A 17,163-nucleotide genomic window follows, 5' to 3' on the forward strand; every position below is an offset into this window, starting at 1 on the left:
TAACAGAAGAAAATACGTTATGTTTATTAAATTTATTCATAATTATATTTATAATAAACATTTATATTTTTGTGCGTGTATATGTTTCTATATAAGGGCCCCAGCTTTTCATTTATGCATGTTTCATCAAATACACAACTACGTTTAAATTTTATCATTCTTTTTTACTTCATTTTACATTTTTTTTAAATTTTCGAAAGTTTTTAATGTTCTTTCCATATTTTCATATTGGATCATTACAGTTGGTTTGGAACAAACCAACTATATATATATATATATATATATATATATATATATATATATATATATATATATATATATATATATATATATATATGTGTGTGTGTATGTATGTATGTATGTATGTATTTCAACGAAGTAAAAAAAAGGGAGATTGGGAAGTTAATAATTGATTGTTATAAACAGCAAACTAATCATTTTCAGTTACAACTGTAAACGCCTCGCCCGGACAATACAAATCATAAACCATAACATTCAACCTGCTATAAGGAATCCAAAGGTACATAGTTTTTTTTCCTCTGAAGATATTATGCTCTGGTCATATAAATATATATTTAATATTTACTGACTATTAATTGAAACAGCTGTAAGTGAAGATGATTAATCTTCTGTTAATGATAAAGAATTAACTTCCCAATCTCCATTTTCTTTTTCTTCTTTTAAATGAATATAAACTATATTTTTTATATATATACCTAAATACTAGGTATATATATACCTAAATAATAGATATTGAACCAGTATTTCTTTGGGTGGAACCATCCCTTTGTGAGGTTAACACAACCTCTAATTAAGTTTAATATATGTATAGGAAGAGAATTAACGAATGCTTGTTGCAAAGGTTTGACTACATACTTGAGCAGAGACCAGTGAAGTTATGCTGCCATTTGTATTCGCCAGCTGCAAAGTGAGGCATAATAATGATGAAAGAACCGATGCTGAGACAAAATAAGCCGAATCCAATCCAACGCATTTTATAGCCGACTGCACCGATAAAGCTAACAAAGAGAGCAACAGGGGCGGCAGTAATGTCATGGACACTGGCTATCCAACCAGCTTGACTACTGGTCAATCCAAATCTTTTTTCAATAGTTGACATGTTGACATTGATAATTCCGTTCAGAATAAAACCTGAAAAATAAAATTAGAATATAAGAATGCGTCAAAGTGTAATTTAAAGGAAAAGTGTATGTATATACATTGGAATATATACATATGCATATGTGTATGTATGAAGCGGAAACAGAGAGAGAGAGAGAGGGAGAGAGAATGAGAGAGAGAGTGAGTGAGAGTGAGAGTGAGAGGGGGTGGGAGGAGTGATCATGTGAAAGGACTTAAATGTTGTAACCCAGTGTGAATTTTCTGTCATTTTATGATTTATTAAAACTATATGATCTTTCATCTTTTACTTGTATCAATCATTAGATTGAGGTCATACTGAAGGTCATACCTTGAAGGTCATTAAAGTAAGATCACGCCTTGAAAAATTTTTAGTCGAATGAATCGACCTCAGTACATATTTTTAAGCATGATCCTTAATTCGTCAGTATTTTTTGCCGAAATGCTAAGTCCAAGAAAGGAAGTTATAGCATTACACTTATTTTGTTACGATCGTTTCAACAATAAATGGTTCAGACACATCATGAATATAAAAATTAAGATAAATGCTTACGTAGTTCTATAATATATTGCGTGCGATCTGTGTACATCTCATTAAAGGTCAATATTAATGGATTATACTACGTGTCTGCTTAATTATCCCTGGAATTTTGGTTCGTATGAATGGTTACTATTAATAAAAACTGTCCACTGCTATACACTCTGCTAGCCAGTATTTGCAGGAGTGTTTACACTTTATTATCTCCCTTTCATTCAAACACTTAAAATAAAATTTTTTTTTTTTTTCCTTTTCTTTCAACCTCTTTTTTTCTAATCATTCGCCATGCTTGACCGCTGAAATCTGAAAGTTTTTTTTTATTCACTCTCTGTTTATTTTCTCTTATTCCTGTCTGTTGACTATCGTAGGCGCGAAACGTAAAAGACTTATTTATTTTTCCCGAGCGTCAAACTAATACATTTGCTTGTTGTTCATATATCTGTCTTCGTCTTTAGATTTTCTATAAATTTTAACTATATATGTATATATGTATATATATATATATATATATATATATATATATATATATATAGATATATATATATATATATATATTACGGAGATGTACTTGCATGGGTACAGGACATCACCAACTGTACACAACATGAAATACGCAAACAACGAGAGAAAAAACTGGAAACAGGACGAGTAACACAAAGAACGACCCCTCATCCGTTGTCGGTTGTCTATCTACACCCCATTTCGAGCAATCAACAGCAATATGAGTCTTGGAAGACAGTTGTTCTCATAACTTCCAAAATAAAATTTGGGATTTACGGAGGGTCAAAGTTGGGAGCAAAAACAGAACAGTGGAGACATACAGGGAAACCGAACGAAAACAAACATGGAGGGTCGTTAGACCAGAACCCGGGGAAAGATACTGATATATATATATATAATGATCATTCGACATTTATTTATCCCATTCTTTGTAGTTGCGTATTGAACTTTTGTCTTCGGTCATTAACTTTCCTTCTTATCCTTCCTCCTTTCTTTTATCTCTCATGTATACTCAGCCCCTCGTTTACTCTTCTTTCCTCTCTCACACCCACATCTTTGTTTTCACTTCATTTTATATCTTGCTTTAATAATTCAAAGAATTGTTTGCATTATTTTAATTTCAATTTCAGTTATTTAGTTATTTAAGGAGATGTACATCGGTCTCAATTAGATAATTATTTAGATATCACTCAATTTATTAAAAAAGAATTACTTGCTGACATTTATTCACATTCTTGATACTTTAATACGTACACACACACACACACACACACACACACACACACACACACACACACACACACACAACACACACACACACACACACACATATGTTTTGCAAACAACTTCCACATGCAAGTGCTGTCAGTCGAGAACTCCGCATACCGGAAACCAGCAGGTGTATTGGTTCATCAGGAGAGAATGCGCGCCGTTTGAGGACCTACCTCTCGACGTCATCATCAGGCACCAGTCCCCCTCAATGATATGAGGCTCCGCTTGCTAGATCCACTGGTTATCAAATAAAGCTCAATATTTCTCTAGCCATCGCTCATCGTCTCTATTTAATCAAATCCAATGGCTAGCCTTTTCCACTGTAGTTTGGATATCGGTCATGGTGGTAGTTACGCACACACACACATACACACACACTCTCACACACACAAACACACAAGCACACATACACACACACACACATATATATATATATAATCAAAATAAGCAACAGGATATCAAGTAGTGATGCAGTACGACCGTTTCAAGCGATTCCATTTAATTGAAAAATATACATACATACACACACACACACACACTCTCTCACACACACACACACACACACACACACACACACACACACACACACACACACACACACACACTCACATACATATATATAAAGAAAGTGTGTATAGTTATAAGAAATCACAATTATAACCGAGAGGGTTGCAAAAATCCTTACATGTCTAGAAATAGCAGTCAAAACCGCTATAAAACCACTAAAATCACTCATATATTTTATCTCTTCAAAACAAAACAATTGCTTATGATATATCCTTCGTAATGTATTTTTACATTCCTCTTTATAATATATATAATATAAATCCCGTTCTGTGCGTGTGCATGTGTGTGTGTGTGTGTGTGTTTGTGTGTGTGTGTGTGTGCGTGTGTGCGTGTGTTTGTGTGTGTGTCTGTGTGTGTGTGTGTCTGTGTGTGTGTGTGTGTGTGTGTGTGTGTGTGTGTAAAAGATTATAACGGCCGTATTTTTTCAATTGATTTTCTTCAAACTGTGAACATACATTACTTATGTTCTAGGGAAGGTTTTAGACTGCCTAAATGTTTCACATGATGAGTAACGGGGCCCCCTGAGAACAGAAAACACCCCTTCCTGGGTTACGTTGAGAAAGGAGGTAACTCTTTTGGAAGTAACTTTCAGAAGTTGATTGTCTCCCTTATATACATTGGTCATATAGATAATAAAAAAATATTGCTTTTATATTAGGTTCACGTCTTAGAAAGTTTTTTAACATATTTACTTCCAGTTTTTCTAGCGTCAGTGACGTTTATATCTTTCTCTCTCTCTCTCTCTCTCTCTCTCTCTCTCTCTCTCTCTCTCTCTCTCTCTCTCTCTCTCTATCTATCTATCTATCTATTTATCTATCTCTATCTCTCTCAAAATCGGCCTTTCATTGTTTATAATTCGTACCTGTTTTTTTGGCTACGAAATAAGCTACACAAAACGTGCTTCTGAATTACTTGTATTTACTTTATATAAATATATGAGTTGAAAACTTTCTTTTAACATTTCACGTAACGTCTATGTTCCATGCCGGTATGTGTTGGAGTGTTATTAATGTAGATAGTTGGTATCTCAGCTACTAACTGTTGAAACCTGCGTAACTTAGACGGCGTTTATAAATTTCATTATTCTCTTTAACCCGGGCAACGCTGTGTATTTCTGTTAGTGTACATATATATATATATCTATATATATATAGATATATATATGCGTGTGTGTGTGTACATACATAATACATATATATTACATATTACATACATGTATTTATATGTATATATGTGTGTGTATATACGTATATATATGTATATATATATATATATATATATATATATATATATATATATATATATACATGTATCATTTCTACTTGTTTCAGTTATTAGACTGCAACCGTACTCGGACACGCCTTGATGGGTTTAGTGAAAGAAACTGACCCCTATGCTTATTTTAACTCTGGTAATTATTCTCTTATTATATCGGTTCTTTGTGCCGAACCGCCAAGTTACAGGGCCGTTAACAAACTAGCAAGCGGTGGGGAGACAGACATTGACTCAAACGTACTCGTATACATATATATATTCATATATATATATATATTATATATATATATAAATATATATATATATATATATATATATATATATATATATATATATATATATATATATATATATATATATATATAACATAATACATGTATATAATTTTGCTTGTATTTATATATATATATATATATACATATATAATATTATATATATAGGTTTATGTATATATTATATATATGAAAATAAGTTTATGTATATATGCGTGTACACACACACATATATATATACGCACACACAAACCAATATGAGGAAGAAGGGTGAATGAGAGAGAGAAAAAGAGAGAGAGAGAGAGAGAGAGAGAGAGAGAGTGAGAGAGGGAGATATAAGGAAATAGAACGAGTGAAAGAGATGAATGCTGTGGTCTGAGTGTGCAGTATTCTACACCACTTGCCAAGAGCTGGTGTCAGTGGGCCAAACAACAAGTTGAAGAAGCAATTAAATATAGCTCATTGTTATATTATATAATTGGCGTGTTTCGTAATTTTTCAGGTAAGTTTGCAATATCTCCTGCCGAGAAAATTAACGTTTCTTGGTCAGTGATCTATTTTTGTAAAATGCTGTAGAAATGAATCCACCACGAACTTATGACATTCGTTATACTTTCCAAAGCATTTCACAAATTTTCATTCGTAAGCTTCAAGCCATAACTATAGCTAAAGGGAAGAGAAAGCCTGCACAAAGAGAGAGTTGAAGAGAAATTCGGAAATGGCGAGATAAAATAAAACAAGCGACTTATCTTGTTTGATATTTACAATCGTAATCAAATCTAAAATATTAAATCATTACATATTTCTTGATATTGCACAATAATTTAATATATTATTACATCTGTTTTATAATGTTTTAATCAAATACTTAAATACGTATTCTTTCAGAAAAAAAACGTAAAAATATTATATTCTATAACGTCATATGTAAACAAACATATGTTTCTTTTTGAAGCGTTGAAAGGTATCGTAGAACAAGTAGAATGATATATTGTCTCAACACGCAAATACTAAACAGTAAATATAAAGGATAAAATCCTTTTAAGAGCAGAAAAATTTGCCGGCAACCAGCAACGAGGACCGAACTCACACCCCTCTAATATCCGATTGGAGTGCTTTACCCATTAAGCTAAACAGCCGACCGGCGAATTCCTCTGGAATTTTAGAAGTTATAAAGTCATCTAGAAACACTAGATGTCATATAGATTACGTTATATGTAAGCAAACATAAGTTTGTTTTTGAAGCGTTGAAATGTATTGTAGAACAAGTAGAAAGATAAATTTTTTTCAACACGTAAATACTGAACAGTATATATAAAGGATATTTGAACATACAGGAAATGATCACGTTAAGTGTCATATTTCTTAATTGTTGTAGTGAATGATGCAATTGATTGCCACTTTGCTATAAGACGTGACCTGGGTATAATGTTAAACTACATCCGCTAGTTTGAGAGTTCCGGGGTTTTGAAAAACATGGAACCACTTCTTATTCACTATTGTTTTCTGACTCGTAGTAGTATCGCCTGTCAGAGTCCCAACTACGGATTAATTAGTATATCACGGAATCACTTCTGGAAGATTATTCACAGGCATCCCAACGGTCCCAGGACATATGAGCCCTTTAAGCTCTTTAGTCGCTCATCTAAGTAAAGATGACTCCATACAATCCTGCAACCTGATAATTTCTTGTAGAATTTCTAGAGTACATCTGTTTAGTAAACTGTTTCTATTACTTAGGTATTAAAAGTGAGATTAACAGACATTGCTGAAGAGGTGTATTAATCAGCCATAAAATGGATTTATAAACTATGAATTACTAGGCTAAGCAGAAAATGCCGTTTTATTTCTTCCTCTTGATTCTCTATGTTCTGAGTTCAAATCCCATTATCTTTTATCTTTTAGTTGCCTTAGTGATTTCACTTCGACCATACTGGGGCATCATCTCCTATGACTTTAGTTTAACAATCGAACCCAGTACTAACTGTTAATCCTAGTATTTATTCTATCGGTATCTTTGCCGAACCGTTAAGTTTTGGAGGGCGTAAACAAACTAACTGCAGTGGTCAAGCGGTGGTAGGGATGAGAAAACACACACACACAAACATTTATATTATACATTTATAAGAAGAGTGGTGACAATTTTTCATCGGACTGTTCAATGAAAGCTAGCAGGCCAAAACTTCGAAGTCACTGTCACCACACTTTTTGTAAAAGTATAATTTATACACTACAAAAAGTATTGAGTAATCTTCCAGTTTCATATAAAGTTGTTTTCATTATAACACGACATTTACATAAAGATATGGATATGTGTGAGTGTAAGAGGGCTTTCATACAGTCTCAGCCTGACGAAGACATGGCTTGATCTGAGGCTATATTAATTAAAAAATAAATAAATAGTATACATTATGTACAGGACATCACCAACGAGCGAAAACCACGAAGACACACATGAGATAAGTACAGGACAAAATACAAAAAGAAAAATACACAAGAGCAGGACATCAACAACGAATGAAAAATATGTAAACACATAACGAGAGACAAGTACGAGACAAAATACCGAAAGAAGTCTAACTCCTCCTCAGTTGTCGACCATTTATTATTCCCTATTTCGTACTTGTCTCTCGTTATGTGTTTACATAATTTTCACTCGTTGTTGATGTCCTGACCTTATTGGGTTTTTTTTTCTGGTATTTTGTCCTGTACTTAACTCTAGTGTGTTTACATGTTTTTCGCTCGTTGGTGATGTCTTGTACTTAGAGTGTATTTTTTATTTATCTATAATTGAACGCCTCAGAGCCTTGTCCACAGTCAGTAAGTTCCTATATTAATTAATACTTGACTTTTGCGCATCGCAGTGGGACTAAACCCGAAATGGTATAGTTGCAACCGAGTTTCTTTACCACATAACCATGCCTGTTTTTGTTTGTGTTTCGAAATCTAGCGCAGAGATCAGAGGTCATTTTGGTCATAAAAACTAATCAAAAGAATGAGTCTTAAGAAATAGTATCATAAGTTAGTTTCATATTTTCTAGTATATCACTGAATTTCGCTATGTGTGCACACGCGCACGTATTTGCGTGTGTTCCCGTGTTTGTGGAAGGGTTTGTGTGCGCTTAGCAGATTTCACGGGTGCTTGTGATCAATAATTATTGCATGTGATCAATTATCATATTGAATTAGTGGAATAGATAGATAATAAATAGATAGAAAAATAGATAGATAGGTAAATAGACAGACAGACAGACAGACAGACAGATAGATAGATAGATAGATAGATAGATAGATAGAGAGAGAGAGAGATAGATAGAGAGATAGAGAGAGAGATAGATAGAGAGATAGAGAGATAGATAGATAGATAGATAGATAGATAGATAGATAGATAGATGTCACTCTAATGCAGATGTCACAAAGACAGGCGTAATTTTAAGGAGGAAATCTATTTTTGCTGAATGCATTTATATACATTTTTATGCCTAAATATATATATATATATGTATATATATACATGTATTTGTACACACAGACATATATATATATATATATATATATATATATATATATATATATATATATATATATATATATATATATATATATATATATATATATATATATATACACATATATGTACATATATACATACACACACGCATACATATATATATATACATTTGCACATCTAACTTAACTCCAATGTAGTGCATTAAACGCCGTAAGCTGCGGTAGTCGACCCGAGAAATATATATATATGAACTTTACTTACCTTTGAGAAAACTGGAGATACAGAGTAACGAAAGCACCACGGAAGGACGATTTAATATTCGTAAACAGGAAGAATTACACGAATCATATTCCCAAGGTAGGTTATCGGAATTATTATTATTATCATTATTGTTATTATTATTGTTATTATTATTATTACTATTGTTATTATTATTACCAGTAGCACTGTTGTTGATAATAATTGAGTTATTACTCTGAGTGTGCAAGACTGCATTCATATAGCTGTCACTATTTGCATTGTTTTTAGCGTCTGTAACCTTGTTTTTGTCAAAAGTATTTTCTGATAAACTTTTCGGAGAACTTTCCTTAGAAGAAGAAGAACAATGAATCATTAAGGCAGGTACAATGTTCTGATCAAGCTCTTGGGTTAGTTTTGTAAAATTTCGGCTTTCTGTTAATGAGACAGCATTTTCTGGTTTAACCACAACGTTCTCTGCAGTTGAGTGTAAGAAGTTTGCTTCGGTTTTCTTTCTCAAGATAAAATCACTTGATATAGGAAAGTTTGAAGTTTCAACGGTGCCAGGGGTTGCGAATAATTCCATTTTATAGCATTAGGGAAATATCATGGCGTATTTTCTTCAACGTTGAATGTTATAAACTTCTTTGATATGACATCTGTATTTTCATTCATATCGATAGTAATAGCTGAGTATTCCTGCAATATAAAAACGAAGTAAATAATATGACCAACAAACACATACACATACACACACGCCACGCGCCCGCGCGCACACAAACACAAACAAATAAACAAATATATACGTGTATGCGTGAGTATATGTGTATGTGTACATTTAATTGCTTGCATGTGGGTCGATGTATGTATAACAGAGAGAGTCCTGAAACGAGTGCAAGATCGGAGCATTTATCTCAGGAACTTCATTAAATTATATTTATTAAAATATTTTCAGCATTACTTTCAAGTGAAAAATCATTAATTGCTTCAGATAATGTTTCATGTCTTATTTAATATGGAAGTGAGTGCGATCTGATTAATCTAAATTATTTCGCTTCGTACTTTCAAACAATATCTAAGCGGCTTCTATGCAGCAATGGAATCTTTAATATCTTCGTTTTGATACTTTTTTTTTTTTAGAAACATTAAAATTTTGCATGTTATATTTTTTAGCAAATAAATTAAATTTGTAAGTAATTTCGAATAATACAGGAGCTTGTACTCTAACTTGGTTCATACTATGCCGAAAATTTGTAATAGCTGGGTTGTTTATCAAAGATTCACTTTTCATGAAGATGGCAATTAAATAATAAGATATGTAATCAAATTAGAAGTAGCACTTCACGTTAATTATATTCGTATTGTTGTTAAAACTAGCACTTAAAATATGACATCTGTGAAATATTTCGTTGAAATATTTTGAAGCACTATGTTAAAGCACTTTTACCGGTCTTCAAGTATCAATCAATACTACGATCGCCGTTTGTTCGTCTTCTCTATCATTACTTTCTCTACGACACCGACCGACAACTTACATACTTCACAAGAGCACTTTAATCCCATCACCCGCCCCTCAATTTTTTTGTTTTTGTTTTTAGCAATTTTGTATTAATATTGATATTCCCGATCATCATCACCATCGTCATCATCTCATTGACATTAATGCTTCGCTTTCTAAGATTCATAGGGTCAGTTACCCGGTTTCTAAGGCGTATAAGTAACCGAGATCAAAATATTCCTCACAGTCCATCGCAGATTTACTCATTTACCGCTGAGTGAACTAGAGGAACGTGGAATGAAATGTTTTGCTCAAAAACACAACGCACCGCCCGGTCTGAGAATCGAAACTACGATCTATCCACTCGGCCATGTACTTCACAATCAATAAAAAAAAATAAATGCACCCTTTTGAAGCCTAGCCAGGCTCATGGGCCCGGTTTCCCGGTTTCAATGGCGTATGTGCACCCTAGCTGGACGGGACGCCAGTCCATCGTAGCGTTACTCATTTTTGCCAGCTGAGTGGACTGGAGCAACATGAAATGAAGTGTTTTGACCAAGAACACAACGCGTCGCCCGGTCCAGGAATCGAAACCACAATCTTGCGATCATGATGCTGACACCCTAACCACTAAGCCACGCGCCTCCAACTTCACAATCAATACTTACGCTAAAATTTATGATAGGATTTTCAAGATAGTCAATTAATGCTAAAATTCAGTTAATAGTAATAGTTCAGATAATGGCGGCGAGCTGGCAGAATCGTTAGCACGCCGGGCGAAATGCTTCGCAGTATTTCGTCTTTCTTTACGTTCTGAGTTCAAATTCTGCCGAGGTCGACTTTGCCTTTCATCCTTTTGGGGTCGATAAATTAAGTACCATTTATGCATTGGGGTCGATGTAATCGACTTAACCCATTTGTCAGGTGTCTTAGGAGTTAAAATAATATATAGTATTTAAATTTTCTTCATATGTGAATTATTTTGGAAAGTATGATAAATTTTTCGAAACGTCCCAAATGGTTGAAATAAAGCATATTTATTCTTTTCTATTCAATTGCAATAATAAACATTTTTTTTTTTAATTATTGTATCAAATGCGAATGTGTATGAAATATCAATGAATGATATAGATGCGAAATGCCAAAAAAAAAAAAAATTTTTTTCGAAACAGTTAATATTTTTGTAGTTCAAAAATTGCGATTTGTGATCTAAAATGTACTCTAGAATTAGCCAGAGCTAATAATGAAAAAATTTAATTACTAAATATTGTTAAACACACCTCTGCAAATGCAATGTACGTAAGCAATTCACTTTAAATACAACGAACAACTGTCATTGAGACTGTTTTTAGCACATCCCCAAATGGAGCCCATGGCAGGCAAAGGGTTAACGTAGCACAGTATGTAACAAAACCTTTGAATGGCAAGTACTATCCACCTGACGGAATCTCTACAGTTTCCTTCTTCCGACTTTCGATCGCGATATATAAGGTTCTCAAAAGCTGTAGAAAATATTTGTCCAAGATGCTGCACAGTAGGATCGAACTCGGGACAACGTAGTCGAAAACTGAGCTTCTTCACTATTATGTCATACAGTGCCTACCTATCTATCTATCTATCTATCTATCTATCTATCCGCTTATATTTGTGTCCGATTGTATTTGTGTTTGTGTGTGTATGTGTGTGCGTCAGTGTGCTAATGTGTGTGTGTGTATGTATATATATATATATATGTGTGTGTGTGTGTGTGTGTGTGTGTGTGTGTGGCTGTGTATAATGCGTATGTATATATATGACCTACACACACATATACACACACACGTAGACATACGCGAACTCACACCCGCACATACACACACACATACAAATACACACATAAATATAGGCCGAGTGGTTAAGTTCGATTCATAAGCATGATGTCTCACTTCTAATTAACTTCGGTACGTGCTTTTCCCATACTCTGAGTTCTGATTTCGATCCTAGGAAAAAGGTGTGTGCATAAACCCGCTAGATGAACTAGGGTCGTAATTCAGATATTTTGGTAATACGGCCTGACACTTCGTTGTATTTTAGAATTAGGTAAAGACTGCCAGTTTCTCAATTACACTCGCCTCATACACGTTTCTTCAAAAATAAATATTTTACTTCAACGAGTAGCAGCATAGTCTTATTGAAGATGTGGAGGAGACCCATTACATACAAACATACGTACATACATACATACATACATACATACATGCATGCATACATGCATACATACATACACACATAAATAGATATATCCATGCATATATGTGCATACATTATACATGCAAAGTTAAATCTTGCATATGCACGAATGTGTAAACTATATGAGTTTATTTTATATATGCAAATTAATATGTATGTGTATTATATATATATATATATATATATATATATATATATATATATATATATATATATATATATATATATATATATATATATATATATATGAAAAACTGTAGGGTACATTTTGCACCCTATTAAGTAATGGAACGCAACACATACCGAATTTATATATATATATATATATATATATATATATATATATACAATAACCTAAAATGTACCTATATTGATATATGTATGTATACATATGTATAGTATGCGTGTATATTATATACATGTTTTCTATATATATATTTGTGAGCGGATATTATATATATTATATTTTATATAAACATATATATGTATGCAATATACATATCCTATATATGTATATATATATATATATATATATATATATATATATATATATATATATATATATATATATATATATATATATATATATATATATATTGTAATTGTAATGCGCACTTTGTTGCAATCAGGAATATATAAAATCTTACGTTCAAAATCTTTCATTGTTAAAGGAACTTAGCTATATTTGATTAGCTCTGTTTTTGCTTTCTGTTCACAAAATTTCTCTTTAAGTTGCATATTGAAGCATAAAGGTGCCATGTCATTATTATGTACGCAAACGAAATACTTGACAGTGTTCATAAGTTTATGTATTGACCCTCTCTACTTAAGAAAATATAAAGATATTTGAAATCATATATACCCTCTTTTGTGTTGCGTATATAATAAATATATATTCAAACTGGTAATACCAATTCTTATTGTTACTATGCCACAGCATATAAGTTAACTCTGTTTGCTTGGAAAATCGTTGTTTATTTTCTTAAACGTAACAGTATACAGTTTTAATGTGAAAAGAAACGTCTAAGATTTATTATTCAAGCTTTGTGTTTTGACCGTTCAGAATAGTACTAAATAAAACAACGAAGTGATATATTGTTGTAAAACTATAATTTACTTACCAAACTTCTTGCTGTCTGTAGTCAAGTTAAAGCATTCTAAGTTCATCTCAATATTAAAAGCTTGTCTGTTTGTTTTAAATTTTTGTATATATTTTAGCAGTATCTGTTTGGATTTCTTGTGTAAAGCTTCTAATTAACTTTTGCATCATGGCCTAGATCTGTCAAAATTAAAGGCAAAAGTGAAGACACCAAATTTGTAAAACAGAACATTCACATTTACCAACAAAAAGTGAACCTTACTATACACAGTGAAGTGAGTTGTTAATCATTGTATTTCTTACTAGGTCTGTAACTCACCTGTCATAGCACCTATTGAGAAGAACAATCTTTTTTTTTTAAGTAAATAAAAGTAAAAAAAAAAGAAGAAAGAAGAAATATCGTTTGACCTACCTCGTAGTCTCAGTGACGAAATCACTAACTACAAAACGGACACTGCATTTAATGACAGTAGCAAAACAAACAACAATGAAACCTTCAATAAAACAATTGAACAAACACATAGGAAAATATTTATTTGATCACATTGTGGAGTTACTTTAATTGAGATAGCAGCGGAATTAAGGAAATGTAAGAAAAAAAGCAATAACTAGTAATAACAATGACAATTTATTTACTAAGAGAAATAAAATGACTATATTTCATAAATTAAACTGCATTATTAAAATATTTAGCATTACTAATGACAGTACAGCAACAGTTATACTATTGCTATTATAAATCATGTTAGTTACAATAGTGTTAGAAACAAGCTTGGCTACAGGCTCGAGTAAAACGGAAAGCACCGAATGTCACATTCATTCATAATTTAATGTCAGAATTAGAAATCTCATTAAAATCTACTTGAAACAATAATAAAAATTCTATGGAATTATAACGACAGAAACAATAGAAACTATATAACAACGATGAGCAGAAATGTCGGAAGTATTCTTGTTAGTATTGGCACAAGACCAGCGGTTTTGAAGGGGAAAAGCAACTTTATTACATCGACCCCAATACATGACTGGTACTTTATTTTATCAACTCCGAAAAGGCGTAGAGCAAAGTCGAACTCAACGGTATTTGAACTCAGAACATATAGATTCAGAAGTAATGCCACTGAGCATTTTATCCGACACGCTAACGTGTCTGCCAGCTCGCTGTCTCCATGACGGCTGAAGTAAAGCTAGAGAAATACGACACAAAGAGTAAAAACATCTTGACAAACTAAAAAGAAGTAACTTAACAACACGTATAGCGATAAATTGATAACAGAGAAAAAGGAAGACGCTGGAAAATCAAGAGAAAGTATTTCCATATAACTCCTAAATCTTCAGAGAGTATCATAATTAAGGGCCCCGAGGAAATCATGTTTCAATTTCTAGTTATAGCTTTGCTGATTTCACAAATTCCTATTAGGATTGTATGGATGTTACATAGTCTTGTTTCTCTATGTTCGATTGTTATTTCTATTAATTATCAATAATAACGGATCAAAACGAAATCGATTATCTTCTCGATATTATCGTTATTTCTTTCTTTGATATTACTCATCATTTTCGCTAATCCTCAAACCTCTCATGTTCTTCCATTAGTTTGGACTCATCAATTTGATTTTCCCTATATTTTACCGACAAAACTTAGTTTAAAGTATCTAGAATACATCTATATACAACTGGACGCTTTTCATATCAGTAACAAACAGGGTAGGGTTTCTTTTTAAGTTATTGCCAGAAAAAAAGGTAATGCCTATTAATGCGCCATGCCTTCCTAGACTAGCAAGATATAAACAGTTTATATTCATGTTGAAAATGCCTGGACTATTTTCTGAAGGAAAAACTCAGGGGATGAATTTTCAGAGGATTGTTTTCGTAGGGTGTGATATTCAAACCATTTAGCGAAGGATCTAAGATCCAGATATTGCAGTGGTGAGAAAAAGAAGAGAGACTGTATTGATTGATTCTGTATTGCGGAAGTATACAACATTTTAGTCTAAGAAGAACGGTGATTAGAAGTCGTTGAAGCAATTGCAGAAGGGGTAACGAGAATAAACAGCATATCTGTGAGCTAGAAGTTATAACATGCTATTGGCTAAATCGTTGCCAGTTCATCGGACGGTTTCGATTTGCATATGGCGCATGTGATTGTGTGAGTAACAGCAACAGTGTTATCGTAAATATGCGAGCAGTTCTCCAAAATAGGTCATATTTGAATTTTGTAGAAGGTTAGTAACTAATCCAAATTGAAGTATTTTCTAGTTCTGAAGAGGAAACCTAGTCTTTTGGAGGTAAGAAAATTATGAGACTCAGAATTTGTAGCTATTTTGCAGTTTGTTTCTGTGTTGTTTATGTATAGAAAGATTGTCGTACTAGAATATTTTAATGACATGTGAAGCAATTGTTTTTGTGCTGTTGGTGATGAATAGCTACTATGTTCACATTGAAGAATGTTTTCGATGTCATTTCGAAGACAAACCATGGAAGTTGTTTACACCCGGAGGTCTCCGAGTAAAATGTGGTTTCTAGTTCTAGTCCCATTCTGCAGCACCAAGGGCAAGGCAGATGTCTTCAACCAGTGGCTTGTGAGTGTGAATTTAGTGGACGAAACCTGTGTGGTAGCCCATCGTATGTGAATATAATATATATATATATATATATATATATATATATATATATATATATATATATATATATATATATATATTTGACAGGAAGGACAACAAAAGAAACCTCGATATTATGCAAATAGAGGAATTTATCTGTAAAAATAGTGTACCATCCCCTGCCGGAGCCTCGTGGAGCTTTAAGTGTTTTCTCTCAATAAACACTCACAACGCCCGGTCTGGGAATTGAAACCGCGAGTCCGCTGCCCTAACCACTGGGCCATTGCTCCTCCCGTCATAAACTACGACTGGCATTAATAACAAGCTAACGATGGAGCCTCTTTGTGGACACTTGACTTGTTAAATAAAATACCAAGATCTCCCTAAAACCACATACTATCATCTTACAAAAAGAATAAATACTACGTCTTACCACCACCATCACCAATAAAAAAAAAACGGGAAAATCGTGGATAGAATATTATGATGATAAATAATCGTCAGCACGGTGAACAAGGAAAATCAAACCAATTATTTGCATCTTTATTTGTGATACCTTCTGACAGATTCTAACGTGAATATGCTAATCGCTGCCGCGTTTTGTCACTGGAGAACAACCCCTTTAAGAACACACTCTTTTGATTAACACAAAGGGTTCAGGGACAACCGATGTTTGGATATTGTTGTGTCTCGTCAACCATAGGCACCTTCGGACTAATGAATCTAACAAGAGTCGAAGCTCTTGTTTATAACTTCAGCGAGCGAACTGTTTGCTTATCCTTGCTGTTATCCGCCAGTTGATAACAATAATTGTTGTTTATGCAAGTACAATACCAGAAATTTAGCAACAGAAATCAATCGATTTTTTTTTCTGCTTAAGTAATTGACTGGTACTTATTTTACGACCTCGAAAAGATGAAAG

At 33.0% G+C, this 17,163-nt stretch overlaps 1 protein-coding gene across 1 annotated transcript in view; it reads right to left on the reverse strand.

Moving 5' to 3' along the window:
- Positions 1-13,841, reverse strand: part of LOC106878515 (solute carrier organic anion transporter family member 4A1) — a 41,113-nt gene extending 27,272 nt beyond the window's left edge. Inside the window, exons 1-3 of the mRNA XM_089351570.1 lie at positions 13,661-13,841; positions 8,837-9,511; positions 877-1,152 (exon numbers count right to left, since the gene is read on the reverse strand). Of these exons, the coding sequence (XP_089207696.1) occupies positions 877-1,152; positions 8,837-9,398 (838 nt within the window). The 5' untranslated portion in view covers positions 9,399-9,511; positions 13,661-13,841. The remainder of the gene's footprint in view (positions 1-876; positions 1,153-8,836; positions 9,512-13,660) is intronic.
- Between the last annotated feature and the right edge of the window lie 3,322 nt (positions 13,842-17,163).

This window comes from Octopus bimaculoides, chromosome 4, assembly GCF_046866305.1.
Source record: "Octopus bimaculoides isolate indiv1 chromosome 4, ASM4686630v1, whole genome shotgun sequence".
NCBI lineage: Eukaryota > Metazoa > Mollusca > Cephalopoda > Octopoda > Octopodidae > Octopus > Octopus bimaculoides.